Here is a 12755-nt window from a genome sequence, read left to right as displayed (position 1 = left end):
CCCTCCCTCCCCCCGCATCCCAGTACAAATTCCTCCCTCTGAACCCAGCCTCTTCTCCCTGTCCCTGGCACAGACCATGGGCCTAACTCTTCTATTCAGCGATCTTGGACAGAGGCGAGACCTTTCTTTCCCAGTCCCTGGCACTTCCAGGCCCCTGAAGCCTTCCTGGTCTGTTTTAGGAGGTAGTGAATTCACCATTAATGGAGGCATTTTTATTCAGAGGCCAGATAATATACTAATAGAGGAGATGGGAAGAGGCAGGATTTGGGGTCATGAGCTGAATGTCACATAGAATGTCAAAGCTGGCATGTGAATTCAGAAAAATGTTTATATATAATATCAAAATATTTTTTAAAGTTTACAAATCCCAGGTTAATAATATACTTTGCCACTCTGCCTCTCTGGGCCTCAGTTTCCTCCTCTGTAAAATTATAGGGTTGAACTAGATTAGAGGTTCTGGGGTTTGTGAATTTGTTTTTTAAAAACTATTTTGGTCCCTATAATTCAATATAATTGGTTTCCTTTGGATTCCTATGAATTTTATTTTATGTACTTAAAAAATATTCTTCTGAGAAGGGGTCATTATGGTTTTACCAGAATACCAAAGGAGCCCAAGACACAAAAAAAGTGAAGAACCCCCCAGACTAGTATCTCACCTAAAGTGCTTGTTCCTTTCGGCCCTAAATTCTGCTTGTGACCATGTTTGTTCTGGGTTTAGACATTCCCAAGAAGAAGGCCATGAGTAGTGGGGGCAGGGAAATAAAGGAGACCAAGGAAACCCAATTTCTCAGAGAATCTGAGTTGAGGGGATCCTTCAGAGGGGATCCAAACCAAGACATACCCGAGTCAAAATCCCCTGGACAACCACCCTGACAAATGGTCATCTAGCCTCTATCTGAAGATCTTTAGTATGAAAGAAGTATTCTATTTCATTTTGGGATAGGAAACCTTTCCTTACATTGAGCTGAAATCTCTCTCTCTCTGTCTTCTTTTCACCCCTTGCTTCTAGTTCTTCCCTCCAAGGTCAAGTAGAACCATTCTAATCCTTCTTCCTCAGGAAAGCCCTTCAGGTCCCAGAAGACAGTGATTATGCCACTCCCCTAAGCCTTCTCTTCTCCAGGCCAAAGATCCCTAGTTCATTCATTCAATTCTCAAATGACTTGGTTAGTTCTCTCATCATGGTTACCCTCTTCTGGTGTCTTCTGGTCCATAAATGTCTTTTCTTTTTTAAAAGAAGTATTGATATCATTTTCTATTTTATCACTTTTACTTCCCATATATCTTGCTCTCAATTTTCCTTCCAAGGAACTCTCTCTCTCTCTCTTTTTTTTTTTTTTTTGCTTTTTTTAATTTTTGGAGTGCAATTGGGGTTAAGTGACTTGCCCAAGGTCGCAAGGCCAGATTTGAACTCAGGTCCTCCTGACTCCAGGGCCAGTGCTCTGTTCACTGCACCACCTAGCCGCCCTGAGAACTCTCTCTTAAAAGCAAGAAAGTTCAGCAGAACCAAGTTTAATACCATAGATAGTATTCCATACCTACACTGCCCTCTGAAAAAAGAGAAGGAGGGGAATTCTTCTCTCTCTTCTTCAGGGGCCAAGCTTGATCATTATAACTTCATAGCAATCAGTTCCAATTGTTTTGCTATTTCTACTTATATTCATTATGTGTGTGTGCCTCTATATATTTATCTGTTTATTTTTCTAGGTTCTACTTCACTACTTACTTTAGTTTGCATTAGTTTATACAGGTCTTCTGATGCTTTTCTGTATTCTTTATTACATACTGGTTTTTTTTTTTTGTTTTTGTTTTTATTAATCAATCAGGGTTAAGTAACCTGCTCAAGGCTACACAGCCAGTTATTTCTGGGTGTGGTGCTGAGTGTCTGAGCCCGGCATTCGATCTCCAGGTCATCCCAACACTGGAGCCGATGCTCTTACTCGCTGAGCCACCTGGCCGCCCCTAAGCAATTGGGGTTAAGTAACTTGCTCAAGGTTACACGGCCAGGTGTTTCTGGGTGGGTGCTAAGTGTCTGAGCCCGGGATTCGATCTCCAGGTCTTCTCAACACTGGAGCCGGTGCTCTTACTCGCTGTGCTACCTGGCCTCCCCCATACTGTTTCTTATGGAACAGTAATATTCCATTTCATTCATATAATGCAATTTGTTTAGGTATTCCCCAATTTATGGACATTTGCTTTGTTTTAATTTCTTTGATACTAAAAAAAATGCTGCTATAAATATTTTGAGTTATGTAGGATTTTTCTTTTTTTCATTGTGTTCAATCTCCTTTCTTACGTTAATTGTCTCTGAAACTCTGTTTCTGGGAGGTTTTGGGGGTATTCTCCATGTCTCCTGGAGGGTGGTGATTGAGGCATCTGGGGGAAGAGAGGGGGCACTTTGAAATATGGAACTTTCCAGGGTAAGAGGATGAAATAGTAATAGGGTCGGGACCTAATGAGATTACAAGAACCCATCCTGGGAGCTGTGTGCCACCTGCTTCCTCCACTTGTCCTCAGTTCCTAACCAGTCACAGGCAGGGACTCTCTGCCTCTCTCTCTTGCTCTCTGTCTCTTTTTCTCTCTCTCTCTGTCTCTGTTTTTCTTCCTCTCACATCTGAATATAGTGGGTATGGGTCCTAGGGAGTCTTGTAGTGGGGATGTGGAGAAATTTTGTGGTAGGGATGTGAAGATTTCCATCTCCTAGGCTCACCTTGGGTAGACCTGGCTTCTGGCTGAGGCTCCAGGGCAAGAGCTATGGTGGAAAGAGCCTGCACTTGAGGGCTAGGGCAGCCTCGATTCAAATCCCAGCATGACCACTTACCACCTGTATGAGCTTGGAGAAGCACTGCTCCCCTTTGTACCTATTTTCCTTATCTTGTAAGGTCTTAGGAGATCTGGTTTCTTGTCCCTCCTCACCACTAATTAACTGACTTTTGATGTCTATTTAATGACTAACATCTCTGGATAGAGGGGTTGGATGAGATGGTTAATTAGAGGACTTTGAGCTCTTAAACTGATGATTTCTGTTTCTGTGACTTACTAGTTGTATGACTCTGAAAAAGCCATATCTTCTTTCTGAGTCTCCATCTCCTTCTCTGTAAAATGGGGATCAAAGATCTAGAATTGAATGGACCTCAGAAGCCATGCAGTCAAATACCATTTTACAGATGAGGAAACTGAGATCCAGAGAGGGAAGTTTCTTTCCCAAGGCCACACAGGTAATAAGCATCAGATGTGGCATTTGGAGGTAATTCTATAGTAATTGTACTTTCTGCCTTACAGGATAATTGTGAAGGCAGTGATTTGCAAATCTTAAAGCTTTATGGAAACAGAAGTAGCTGATATCAGTTCTCCTTCCCCCCTTCATGTGGGTAAGGGTGCAGTGGTTGGGCTCTCTGTTCCTACTGGAGAGATGGGCGTAGTGAAAGGGTCTCCAGGTGCTTTTTATGTTGCTTACTGCCCCCTGCCTCAGTGCCTCCCCAGCTGGGGCTGGGCAGACGTCAAGTGGAGGAGGGAAGGAGGGAGGGAGCATTCTCACGTCTGTCAGTGCTGATGGGAGCCAGCTGGAGTGGAGATGGGAGGGATGGGGCGGGTCAAGGGGAGCTGGATTAGCCGCTGCTTCAGCTCAGCTCCTGGTGAGCAGCTGTCCTGGCCTTCAGCTCCCTTAACTTGGCTGGGCCCACAGCCCAATGCCCTACCAAGGCAGTCACCTAATCTTCCTGGCCCCCATGTCTGAAAAGGGGGTGAGATGACATCCTTGCTCTCAGGGGCTGTCCTGGGGGGCCTCTTGCTCCTGGCAGGTATGAGTGGGATTGACCCAGTGGAGAGGGGGAGGAAGGCACAGAGCTTTGTCTGTATAAACCAGATTGAGGATGGGGGAGGAGGGAAGGGCCCTTTTGTTACTCCTGGATACCATACCATGGAAGGAGGGATTGGGGTTCTTAGATCTGGTCTCCATGGGCAGAGCCAGAAGCAGTGGATGGGATGAAGAGGGGGGTGGAGAAAGGGAGGCAGGTTTTAGCTCTATGCAAGAAAGAACTTTCCAGCAACCAGAACTGTGCCCCCATTTGATTTTTGTACTGATCTGCCTGAGGCCTGGGGCTTCTCTGTGCCTGAGGGCTTCAAGCAGAAGCTGAATGTGCACTTGCTGGGAGATGATGGAGGGGACTGAGAGGAGGTGTTCTGGTGTAGGGTGAGGCGTGTTTGGTCAGGAGTCGGAAAATGGGGGTCCAGATTCTGGCTCAGCTACTTACTGGTTGTGCTCTCAGTCTGCTCATCTATAAAATGGAAATCATCCTACTTCCACTGCTTCTTTCCCAGGGTTGTTGTGAGGAAAGGGCTCTGTAAGCCTTAGAATGATACAGAAGATGAAAATAGAAAATAGGTGCACAGTGGATGGAGTGCCAGGCCTGGAGTCAGGAAGACTCATCTTTGTGAGTTCAAAACTGGCCTTGGTCACTTCCTAGCTATGTGACCCTGGGCAAGTCACATCACCCTGTTTGCCTCAGTTTCCTCATCTGTAAAATGAGCTGGAGAAGGAAATGGCAAACACTGCAGCATCTTTGCCAAGGAAATCCCAAATAGGGCCACGAAGAGTCAGACACAACTGAAACAAGAAAACCACAACAAAGAAAAAGAAAGCAGTTCCAGTCAGTACTTATGTGACTTTGGGTGGGCCATTTCCCCTCTCAGGGCCTCAGTTTCTTCATCTGTAAAATGAAGGGCTTGGACAGGATGGTCTCCAAGGTCCCCTCCAGCTCTAAAGGCATCCATTCCTGTGATTTGTGTTGGGGTTTGCATTAGACTTGGTGTGAGTTAGGCAGAGCTATGCTGTGGTGGGGGCAGGAGGCTAGTGAGGAACATAGCAGCCCAGCCCAGCCCTGCTGAGGGCTTTGCACCTCTCACGAGTGGGGACACCCCACTTGGGGCTCTTGACTTTGACCCTCAGGGGTAGCGGCGGGGGATTTTAATGGCAACTTGGGCTGGGAACCCAATAGAGTTGTCCTGTTTATCTCGAGAGGGCAGAGCAAGGAACATGTGTAGTGGACTGGAGTTAGAAATGTGGGTTCAAATGAAGGCTCTATCACTTTTTCCCTTTTGTTTCCTATTTTGGTTTTCCCCAATCTGACACTTAATTCTGTGACTTTGGACACGTTGCTTCTCTCTGGGCTCCAGTTTCCTTATTTGTAAAGTGCAGGGGAGGGGAGGCATCTACCTTACTGATTAGACTGAGCCCTTCAGAGCAGGGAATGTGACTTACATTCCTTTGTATCCTCAGTGCCTGGTACACAGTAGGCATCTAATAAATATTTACCGACAACTTCCTCTAATAGCTTTTCCAATTCTAAAAACAGGGATGGGGATAAGGATTGGACTTGTGATTCCACTGACATAAGGAATTCCCAGGTGAGGACACACCCTCTGCCAGTGCAGGTTGGCTAGTGCTTTGTAAGAGTCAATGCATGGGGTGGCCAGGTGGCTCAGTGAGTAAGAGTACTGGCTCCAGTGTTGGGACGACCTGGGGATCAAATCTGGGCTCTGATACTTAGCACCACACCCAGAAATAACTGGCTGTGTAACCCTGAGCAAGTTACTTAACCCCGATTGCTTTAAAAAAAAATGCAGGGCACAAGAGCCCAGGGTCATACATCCTGTATGTTTCTTCAATGGGAGCTGAACTTCTTGGGTCTTTTTCGTTATCTACCATGAAACAGCATCTAGAACATTTCAGACTAAGTTACAAGGTGGTAGATTTTGCCTGATATGCATCAACAGGATGGTGTCCTGGATGAGGGAGCCAGCCCTGCAATCTGGAAGACTCGGGCTCCAGTTCTGCCTTTCACATTTAAACTTCTAGTGTCCCTGGGCAACTCTCGACACCTCTGTGGTATGGGGGAGATACTGATCTGCTTTGGGGAAGGAAGTTTCCGCACTGTCTGTTGCCTATGATACCGATGAAATGACAGGTCTGGTGAAAAAAGAAAAAAAGGAATGACTTCTTAATAATTAGTGCTGATTGGCCCTCCCTTGGTGGCTAATGAATGGTAGAGGGGCAAAAGAACTTAACTTTGAGTGAGAAGAAACCTGGGTCTGAATCTAGCCCTGTAACTGCAGCTAAGTCCCTAAACTTCTTCCACCCCCAGTTTTCTCATCTGTAAAATGGGGATAATAATGCCTACATTTCCTACCTCATCAAGTTGTGAAGAAAGTGCTTTGTAAATCTTAAAAATATTATAGGGATGGAGGTTATTTCTATTATTAGGTATATTTTAATTTTAACCCTCTAGAGATAATTAGAGCAAATCTATTAGGTCCCCAGCTTGAGCTGCCATTAAAATAGATCATTTTAAAAATAGATTTAAATTAAAAACCCAAAAAAAAGGTTATTTCTATTATTCAAGTGGACAGTATCTGACTGCCTCTTAGTGATGCTGTGGAGAGTAGGATAACGTGAGAATAGGACTTGTTTCCATTTTTAAAATTTACAATTTACATTTATCCCCAATGCCTAGCACATAGGAGGTGTCTAATAAATGTCTGTTGATTGATTGATTGGAGTCAATTACTCTACTGAGTGAAAGGTTGGACTGAATGACTCAAACTCTTCCCGGAGGGTTATTCTGGGGTTCCATGTCTGTGGGCTGACACACTCTCTCTTTCTCTCTCCAGGTGTATCGTGTATGGTCAACGTTGATGATTGTGCATCTGAGCCCTGTTTCCATGGTGCGTCCTGTGAGGATGGTGTAAATGACTATGTGTGCCACTGTCCCCCAACCTGGGGTGGGAAGGACTGCTCTGTCCTGCTCACTGGATGTGAAGGTCATGGCTGCCAACATGGGGCCCAGTGCATTCCCATCTACAAGGCGGGGACCCATAGCTATACCTGTCACTGCCTGCAAGGCTTCCATGGACCCATGTGTGCCCAATCTACTACCTTTTCCCTGGCAACTGGTGGCTCCTTGCTTGTGGCACTGCCTGTGGGTGATGGGCCTGGGCAGCCAGCTGTGTCACTGAGGTTTCGAACTACACTGACTGATGGACTTCTGTTCTCCCGAGGAGACACTGTGGAAAGCCTCACTCTGGAGCTGTCTCAGGGCACCCTGTGGGCCATACTGAGGAGTCAGGGCACTGAGCTGTCCTTGAACCTCAACACCCCATCCTTGAGTGATGGGCACTGGCACCGGGCGGAAGTAGTTCTCCACTCAGCCTTGGAACTGAGGCTGTGGCATGAGGCTTGTGGCAGTGGGCTTTGTCTGAAGAGCCATTCCCTTGTAGAAGAAGTAGCCCTAGACTCTCCAGCCTTCCTGACTGTCCATGTGGGTGGTGAGGCTGGGACCACTCCGAGCTTTGTGGGCTGCCTGGAAGATGTGCGTGTGGATGGGCATATGTTGGTGCCCCAGGATCTTGCTGATGGCCGGCCTGGGGTACAGCTGGGCTGTGAACATACTGATTGGTGTAGCTCAGGGCCTTGTGACAATGGGGGATCCTGTGTTGACCTCTGGACAACCTTCCGCTGTGCCTGCCCTAGGCCTTATGAAGGCCCTACATGTTCCCAGGGTGAGTTCCAAAGTTGGCTGGGGCCAAGGATATGGGGAGGGAGTTAGCAACAATGGACTGGTTTTAGAAGCCCCTGGTATGTGGGAAAGATATAGCCCCTACTCTCAAGGAAGTGAGGGTGTAAGGGGTTCCTTGAGTCTAGGAGTCACATCTTCCCACTTCAGACAGAGGATCCCTGAAGCCAGGGGCCATGTACCTCTCTGACCCTCTGTGCCCCCAGGATGTCAATATTGTTCCAGGTTGAGGGTGGTGTCTCTCCCCTTCAGGCTGGGGTTTATTGAGAAGTGAGGCAGTGTTTCCTTACTTCAAACCTCAAGGGTAGAGACTGTGTCTCTATGAAACCCAAGGAGGGACCCCATTCCCCTTTGGGATATCCTTTCCTACATTGACCATTCCAGCTTGCTGAGGATTCCTCTACTGTCCCCTTTCTCCCCAGAGCCACCATCGTGGACCTTCGGCCTGGGGGGCTCCCACAGCATGGCCTCCTTCCTGCTTAGAGATGAACCAGACTCCAACCTCACTGTATCTTTTGTTCTGCGTACTCGTGAGGCTGAGGGCCTCCTGCTGCAGATGACCAATGGCTCGTTGCCTACCTACACAGTGTTCTTGGCCAGAGGGGAGGTCCACATGGAGACAGCTTACAATGCAGTGGTGACCCTTCCTGGACGCCTGGATGATGGACACAGGCACCTGGTGACCCTCAGCTTAGGCTCTGAACAACTTCGAGGGCCGCCTCTGGGCCCCAACTATGAGGTCCATGTAGGGAGTCTGGCCCCACCAGCCACAGCTGGGCCCTGGGGTGGCAACTTTAAAGGCTGCCTGCAGGATATTCGTCTTAACAGCCTCCGCCTGAACTTCCTCCCTCTCCTTCACCCCGGCAACTGGACCAGTTCTGGGGAAGTGTATGCAGGGCAGGCCAGCAACCTTACTTTGGGCTGTGTCTCTGAAGATACCTGCAGGGTGAGTGACAAGGTGGTTGCTGGTGTGTGTGTGTGTGTGTGTGTGTGTGTGTGTGTGTGTGTGTGTGCGCACGTGCATGCGTGTGTGCACATGTATACATTCTAGGGAGAGTGAACCATTTAGTAGGGGTTCTTTGACTTTTGTACCTAGAATATCAGAGCTGGAAGAGACATTAGAATTTAGAACATCAGAACATGGAATATCACCTGTCAGAGCTAGAAGAGATGAGGCCACAGGATGTTAGAATAAAGGACACAGAATGGCAGAGCTGGCAGGAACCTGAGAAAAGAGAATGTCAGAATTGGAAAGGATCTCAGAGGCTACCCCCCTATTTTTTATAGATGAAGAAACTGAGGCCTAGAGAAGGGAAGTCTACACTGCCATCCTCACCAGACTCATCCTCACCAACCTGGCTTGACTTGGTAGAAAGGTGTGGGTATGTCCTCAGAGATTCCTAGTCTAAGAAAGACAGACTAACCTGGAGAGTCCAGGCCTGTGTCTAGACTCCAGAGACTGAGCAGACCCAGGTCTGGACTCTCTCCTGGTCTTCTCACTCTGGGAGGACTCCATGGGTGGAATTCGTCCAGTCCTCTGCCGTATCTCTGCTGGGGAGGGGCTATTTTCATTGATTCCATCAAACAGAGGAAGTCTTCCTCTTGCCAGGAGTGGTCCTCTCCTCTCCTTCTGCTGGATTGTAGAGCATTCCTGAGCTGAAAGGGAGGCTGGACGACATATAGGAAGGGTGACAAAGCAGAAAGGATGCTGGCTTTGGAGGGAGGAGACCTGGGCTTGCCTCTTGGCCCTATTACTAGCCGTTCAACCTTGGGCAAGTAACAACGTTATTGAGCCTTGGTTTCTTCAACTATTAAATGGAGATATATTTTCATTACCTACCTCAAAGCGTTGCTGTGTGGAGAGTGTTTTGTGAATGTTTTAAGGACAACAGAATTGTGGGCTGCTGTTTGTTGTCTTGTCTAACCTTCACTGGGCAGAAATCTACTTCAATAACTTTTCTGACAAGATCCAAGTTTGTCTAAAGTTCTAGCATCCAGTTTGTAAACTCTGTAAACAGAGACCTGCTGACTCTGGGGGGTGGGGAGCCCCTGTCCTCAGTGTCCTCCTTGACCCAGCCCTAAACTTCCTGTCCAGGGCCTAAGGAGGTACCTCCCAGACCCAGTAACAATGTATTAGCTGTAGGACTGACTACTGGCACTGCCCCTTCCTCCTCTGGGCCTCTGTTTCCTCCTCTGTACAATGGGGCTATTGCATCCATTCCCGACAAGAGGTCAGTGTGAGGGAGGTGCTATGCACACCTTTGGGCTTGACGGACACAGGGGCTGCTGCTCCTCTTGTTTTGCAGCTTGAACCCTGTCACAATGGAGGGACATGTGCTGTGACCTGGAATGACTTCATCTGCAGCTGTCCCCCCAATTTTACGGGGCCGACATGTGCTAAGCGCTTATGGTGTCAGGACCAGCCCTGTTTGCCTTCTACCTCCTGTGCTGAGGTCCCTGATGGTTACATCTGTGAGTAGAGACAACCATTTGTCCCATCCTCTGACCTCTAGGAATGTCCTAAGCTCTACGCTCAATTCATTCATTGATTCATTCTATTCAACAAACTCGTTAAAACCCCTACTATGTGCAGAACTCTGTCTTCAACACTACTGGGGTGGGGAGAGAGACAAAGGATAACACAATTTCTAACATCATGGAGTTTAAAGACTAATTGGGGGATATGACATAAACACAGAATAGAATGATTTAATATTATATCATCTTAGCGTTTGTTAAGTACCTATTACGTCTCAGGCACTGTCCTAAACCTTGGGAATTCAAAGACAAAAAACAAGTCTCTGCCCTCAAGGAGTTTATGTTCTAATGGGTGAGACAATATGTACCTCTACAAGATTGAATGAGATAATGTGTATTTAAGGTGTTTTCAAAACCTTAACACATTATAAAAATAACAAAAGTAATTATCATTATTATTATTGTAAATACAAACGTGTAAATACAAGGTAATTTGGGGGGAGTCAGTAGCTTAAAGGACAGCTAGGTGCCACAGTAGATAAAGAACCAGGGCTAGATTCAGGAAGACTCATCTTCCTGAGTTCAAATCCAGCCTCAGATACTTCTAGCTGTGTGACCCTGGGAAAGTCACTTAACCCTGTTTGCCTCAGTTTCCTCATCTGTAAAATGAGCTAGAGAAAGAAATGGCAAGCCATTGTAGTGTCTTTGCCAAAAAAACCCCAAACAGGGTCATGGAGATTCAGACACCACTGAAAACCACTGAACAATAAAAATAGTAGCTGAGGGAATTAGAAAAAGCTTCTTTTGCCTGCGCCCTGTATGCCCTCTTTTTTGGCGTAGCCTGATAGATCAAATATTACTCAAGGACATGCTTAGACATCACATCCAGTAGGTTATGGATTTCCCAGGTCTCCCTTTCTCCACTGAGGGACTGTCTGGGCCCCATATACTCTAAGGATGACCTTGTCTCCATCCCCTAACCCTGGGATGCCCCAGCTGGACACAACCCTTGGTTCTCCAAGAACAAGTAGGGAGCAGACCCTATCTCTGGCCCCCAAGCTCACCCTTGCTCACAGAGCTCTGTGCCTGTCCCCTAGGTTTGGCCAATGCTACATTCCACGATCAGCCACCTGTCGTGTTCACCAGCTACAATATGTCGGCCAAGCGGGAGTTTGCAACTCTCTCCTTGGCTTTCCGTACCCGGGACCCTGAGGCCATCCTGTTGCAGGCAGCTGGGGAGGGGGCCTCCCTGTGGGTGGCCATCCACAATGGCTCCTTATCCATGTCCATCCAGAGTGGGAACAGCATCGAGGGGGCCACCTTCAGAGGTGTGGTGCCTGTTTCCGATGGGGCCTGGCATCTGGTCACCCTGACCATGGAGGAACCAGCTGCTTCTGTCTCTCGCTGGTTGCTGCAGCTGGATGGGGCCAGGAACACAACCCTTTGGGGCCAGGCAGGGAGCCTGGACTTCCTCCGCAACCACATGCAGGTTGCTTTGGCAGAAAACTTCACTGGCTGCCTAGGCCGTGTGACCATTGGTGGCCTTGACCTGCCCTTCGTCCGCCTCACCATGCCTCTACCCCAACCAGAGCAGTTCCTTCTGGACAGTGGAGGTGCCATGGATCTGGGCTGTCGTGGTGACCCCGTGTGCTCAGTGGATCCCTGTCTCCATGGGGGCACTTGCCAGGACCTCTTTAATGCCTTTAGCTGCGCCTGCAAGGCCGGCTGGGATGGCCCTCGGTGTGACGTGGATGTGGATGAGTGTGGCTCTGCTCCTTGTGTCCATGGCCACTGTGGGAACCTGCCAGGCAGCTACCAGTGCCACTGCACCCCAGGCTACACAGGGAGGGACTGTGAGACCAACGTGGATGACTGCTTCCAGCACGCATGCCTGCATGGGGCCACCTGTGTGGACGGGGTGCTGAGCTACTCCTGTCAGTGCCCCCCTGAGTTCAGCGGCCCCCTGTGCGAGTAGGTACCTGCGCTGGAAGATTCAGGAGGTGGTCCCTGCAGTTGAGAGGGCTCAGCCTTAGTCCTCCTTCTGGTTCTCCTGTTTTCTAGATGTGTGGCCTTGGACAAGAGGCTTCACTCTCTTGTCTCAGTTTCCTCTTCTGTAAAGCAAGGGTGTTGCAACTAGCTGATATCTAAAGCCCCTCCCAACTTTGATATTCTGTGCTCTCTGCTTGAACATTCTGTGTTCTATGGCCCCTTACATCTGGGACCTTCTCTCCTCTTTGTTCTAATGTTCTATGTTCTATGCTCCCTCCTAGTTATAACATCCTGTGTTCTCTCTTCTAACATTGCATGTTATAGAGTTCCTTACAATGATGACATTCTGTTTTTCCTAGTGTCCTGTGTTCTAGGGCCCCTTCCAGTTCTAACATCCTGTATTCTGTCTTCTAACATTGCATGTTCTAGAGTTCCTTACAACGATGACATTCTGTCTTTCCTAGTGTCCTGTGTTCTAGGGCCCCTTCCAGTTCTAACAACCTGTGTTCTCTCTTCTAACATTGCATGTTCTAGAGTTCCTTACAACGATGACATTCTGTCTTTCCTAGTGTCCTGTGTTCTAGGGCCCCTTCCAGTTCTAACAACCTGTGTTCTCTCTTCTAACATTCTATGCTCTAGTATCCCTTCAATTTGAACATTCTGCCTTCTCTCTTCTACTGTGTTCTAGGGTCCTTTACCACTATGACACTCTATTGTTTC

General features: G+C 47.9%; 1 protein-coding gene across 1 annotated transcript in view; it reads left to right on the top strand.

Annotated features, from left to right (window-relative positions):
- CRB2 (crumbs cell polarity complex component 2) overlaps positions 1 to 12755 on the top strand; it is a 41253-nt gene that overhangs the window by 23894 nt on the left and 4604 nt on the right. The window contains 4 exon segments of the mRNA XM_069073946.1: positions 6667 to 7554; positions 7991 to 8514; positions 9875 to 10040; positions 11144 to 12017. Of these exon segments, the coding sequence (XP_068930047.1) occupies positions 6667 to 7554; positions 7991 to 8514; positions 9875 to 10040; positions 11144 to 12017 (2452 nt within the window).

This window comes from Petaurus breviceps, unplaced genomic scaffold, assembly GCF_028583685.1.
Source record: "Petaurus breviceps papuanus isolate PSGF00001 unplaced genomic scaffold, PetGlider_PUasm1.0 90879, whole genome shotgun sequence".
NCBI lineage: Eukaryota > Metazoa > Chordata > Mammalia > Diprotodontia > Petauridae > Petaurus > Petaurus breviceps.
This window is presented reverse-complemented; position numbering and strand designations above follow the sequence as displayed.